This window comes from Arachis hypogaea, chromosome 15, assembly GCF_003086295.3.
Source record: "Arachis hypogaea cultivar Tifrunner chromosome 15, arahy.Tifrunner.gnm2.J5K5, whole genome shotgun sequence".
Lineage (NCBI taxonomy): Eukaryota > Viridiplantae > Streptophyta > Magnoliopsida > Fabales > Fabaceae > Arachis > Arachis hypogaea.
The window spans coordinates 86,229,357-86,233,662 of record NC_092050.1 but is presented as its reverse complement, the minus strand read 5'-3'; the positions used below and the strand labels follow the sequence as shown (position 1 = coordinate 86,233,662).

General features: G+C 36.9%; 1 protein-coding gene across 1 annotated transcript; it reads right to left on the bottom strand.

Annotated features, from left to right (window-relative positions):
- Positions 1-441: 441 nt before the first annotated feature.
- Positions 442-1,104, bottom strand: LOC140179251 (secreted RxLR effector protein 161-like). The gene has a single exon (XM_072217925.1). The coding sequence runs from the start codon at positions 1,102-1,104 to the stop codon at positions 442-444; it is 663 nt and encodes a 220-aa protein (XP_072074026.1).
- Positions 1,105-4,306: the final 3,202 nt, after the last annotated feature.

Here is a 4,306-nt window from a genome sequence, read left to right as displayed (position 1 = left end):
GCGTCTTGGAAAAGGATAAAAATGAAAACTTCGAAAAACTTTGAAAGTTATAGCTATAACCTTTGTACGTTAAAAGAAACAACACAACACAAAAATTTTGAATAATAAAATGCAATTAATATGAGGCCCAAAAATAAAAAATGAAATCCAAGTGATTAAAAATTGAGACTGCAAGAATGGAATGGGCCCAAAAGCTTCAATAAAGGAGGCTCAAACTTCGTTAAACTGACCCAGCACTTTAGGTCCATCACTCATAGAGGCCAGTTATGAATCCAGTAAGCTTCACAATGGATTACTGAAGCTCACTCATCATCAGCCTAGAAAAGTCTCATCTCGATCTATGAGACAAAACACAAAAATCTCAATATTAGAATCATTAAGAAAACATAGATGAAGCAAGAATGCCCAGTTCAGTCTTTAATTTACAAAACCTCTCTTCTATCAATGGTTTGGTGAAATGTCAGCCAGCTGATCTTCAAATTTAACAAACTGAATATCTAAATTTTCGTTTTGCACATGTTCTCTTATAGAATGAAATCGAACTTCTATGTGCTTTGTTATAGAGCGCAGAACAGGGTTTTTGGAAATATTTATAGCACTTATGTTGTCACAAAACAATGGAATATTAGATACTTTCAGTTTATAGTCAGCTAACTGAGTTTTTAAGCATAGTAGTTGAGAACAACAAGATGAGGCTGCAATGTATTCAGCTTTGGCAGTAGAGAGTGCCACTGTTGCTTGCTTTTTGCTTGACCAAACAATGAGTGATTTTTCAGGGAAGTAGCACATGCCACTTGCGCTTCTTCTATCAATTATGTCCCTAGCAAAATCTGCATCACAAAAATCCACTAATTGAAAAGAATCAATTTTGGAAAACCATAAACCATAATTAGTGGTACCAAGCACATATCGGGTGATCCTTTTAACTGCTGATAGATGAGACTCCTTAGGTTTGGATTGGAATCGTGAGCACACACCAACATTTTGTATGATGTCTGGCCTTGATGAGGTTAGATACATCAAAGAGCCAATGATTCCCCTGTAACGGGTTTCATCAACATCTCTAGCATGTTCATCTTTATCTAGCTTGATATTAGGATACATGGGGGTTCCATTGACTTAACACATTCCATCCCAAATTTCTTGACAATTTCTTTAGCATATTTCTCTTGATGAATGAATATGCCTTCTGCTGTTTGCTTGATTTGCAATCCTAAAAAGAAATTGAGCTCTTCCATCATGCTCATAAGCTTAGCAAAATCTGTACACAAATCCTCATTAGCCGAACCAAAGATAATATCATCAACATAAACTTGCACAAGAATAAAATGATCATTATAATTCTTAATAAATAGAGTGGTGTCAGTGGCTCCTTGATAAACCCCATTTTTAGGGTATATCATGGGTTGAATTTGGAGTATTTTATCAACCTTTTCTCACATTTTTTCAATGAAATAGCATGGTTTTGTGATTCTTCCTTAATTTGTGCTTAAGTGTGAAAACATGCTTTTAGACCCTTAATTTGATAATTTTAATCTTCCTTTGATTCCACTAGATGCCTTGATGTGTTTGTTAACTGATTTCAGGTTTAAAAGGCTAGGAATGGATCAAAGGATTGAAGAGGAAAGCATGCAAAGTGGAGAACACATGGAAAAAAACTAAAGATTTGGTTGCACTCATCCACGCGCACGCGCAAAAGACGCGCACACGTGGATCGTAAAACCCCAAGGACGCGCACGCGTGCTATACACGTACGCGTCGGTGCTGGCATGTGATTTTTAAGTGAAATCGTGCCTGGCAAATTGAGAAGTGTCCCTGGCCCAGTTTGGAGCTGAATTTTGGCGGGAAAAGGTTAAAAGGACCAAGGATTGAAGGGGAGAGGCATCATTCCATCACTCTACACATAGTTTAGTTTAGTTAATGCTTTAGTTAGTTTCTAGAGAGAGAAGCTCTCTCTTCCATCTAGAATTAGGATTAGGTTTAGGATAAGCTTAGATCTAGGTTTTAATTCATGCTTTCATCTACTTCTACCTTTCAATTCTTTGTTGCTACATCTTATTCTTCTATTCTCTTGTTGTAATTTCCTTTATTTTGTCTCTATGCTTTGTTGTTGATCTACTCTTGTTCCTTTTATTTTCATTTAATGCAATTTGAGGTAATTCATGCTAATTGTGCTTTCTTTGATTGTTGTTGTTGATTCATTGCAATAAGTTGTTGTTAGATTTCATTCTTGTTGTCAATCTACTATGCTTTCCTTTTATACCTTCTAAGTGTTTGTCAAAATGCTTGAAAGGATGTTAGAGTAGAATTTTATGTCCTTGGCTTGGAAAGGTAATTTAGGAATTCTTGAGTTACTAATGTCCAAGTGATTGATAGTTGGTAGCCATTGACTCTAGCTCTCATTAATTCAATTAGTGAATAGCTAGGACTTATGGACTTAAATTGGTATAGCTCATTTGACTTTCCTTTACTTGTTAGAGAATGACTTAATGGGATTGATCCTTGCAATTATCATGTTATGGCTAGTGATATGGATAGAGATCCTTGACCACCGGACATTGCCAAGACCTTTTCATCATTTGAATTCCTTTGCCACTTACCTTTCTTGTCTCTTATTCAAAACCCCAAAATATACATGTCCATAGCTAATAACAAGAACACTACCCTACAATTTCTTTGAGAGACGACCCAAGGTTTAAATACTTCGGTTATTAGTTTTATTAGGGGTTTGTACCTATGACAAAAAAAATTTTGCATGAAAGGATTCTTTGTTGGTTTAGAAACTATACTTCGACGAGAATTTATTGTGAAATTCTATACCATCAATTTTCCATTCATCAAAATGGCGCCGTTGCCGGGGAATTGCAATTGTGTGCCTTGTTATTGGTTATTGTATGTATGTGAACATTGTGAATATGTTTCTCTTTTGCTTGTTTGTTAGTTTTTGTTAGCTTTAGGACTTTGTTAGTTTGTTTTTGTTTCCACTATGAATTCTCACCCGTTTGGCTATGAGTTTGGTTCTAATTGTGTTGTAGGAAATATGAACTTCAATGACCACATGTATCAAGGATGGAACCAACAAAGAGGGGAGGAGGCTCAAGGAATTGATCACTCCTATTAGCAACAACCTCTGGATACTTATAGGTATAGTCACCATCCTAATGCATGTCAATTCAATGGCTATGGTAAATCTCTTTGTGACAATCAATTACCACCATCATATGCCTATGAATCTTACCTTCAACATGACCATCAACGCTACTCACGAGCCCTGTTTTACCAAGTACCATCCTATGATCCATATCCATCATATGATCAATCACCCATACCATATTCTTGTGATCATTACGAACAAGAACCTTTAGAACCACCATAACCCTATCATGATTACTACCAAAAACCACCTCAACACATACTGATGAATCCATATTTGATGATATATTTTGGCTATAATTGGATGGATTTCATCACATAAACACACACTTATTCACCAAAATAGCATACTTTTGTGTTTTCTTTCTAGATTGTGCCTAAATGTGAAAACATGCATTTTTGTGCTTAAATTAATGATTTTAATCCCACTTTTACTCCATTCGATGCCGTGATATGTTTGTTGAGTGATTTCAACTCCTAGAGGCAAGAATGGTTTGGTAGAAGTGGAAGAAAGCATGCAAAAAGGGAGAAAATATGAAGAAAACAAAGGAGAAGAGCTCAACCTAGCGTGCGTACGCACAGACCTGCGTGCGTACGCACAGCGATCAGATCGGAGCCACGCATGCGCATGGGCCGCGCCGTGCACGTCGCGCGTCAATCATGCATCGCCTAGTGTGCGTGCGCACAACTACCTGTGAGTACGCACGGGTAGAGATTTTTGGCAGAGTGTGCGGACGCACACGTCTGTGCGTCCGCACAGGTGGACGCACATGCCTTCATTAAAAATGCACGTGCACTCGCGTTTTGATGCTCTTTTTGGCCCATTTCTGAAGGCTTGAGGCTGAAATCAAGAACTATATGAAGGGGGCAACATCTCATATGAAGGCATTAGGACTTAGACATAATTTTTCATAGTTTTATGTAACGACCCAATTTTCAATATGTCTAGATCATACCGGAAACTGAGCGCTACCAATTTGTCTTCCTAATTATTATCTATTATTTATCATATGAGCCTGATTCGTTGTTAAAAGTGTAGTTAATTTGCGAGGTATTTTTTTTTTTGAAAACGTTTGGATTAATAGATGGAATCATTCATAATCAACTCCCAACTGATAACAGATAAAACAGTTATAAACAACCACACATAAAT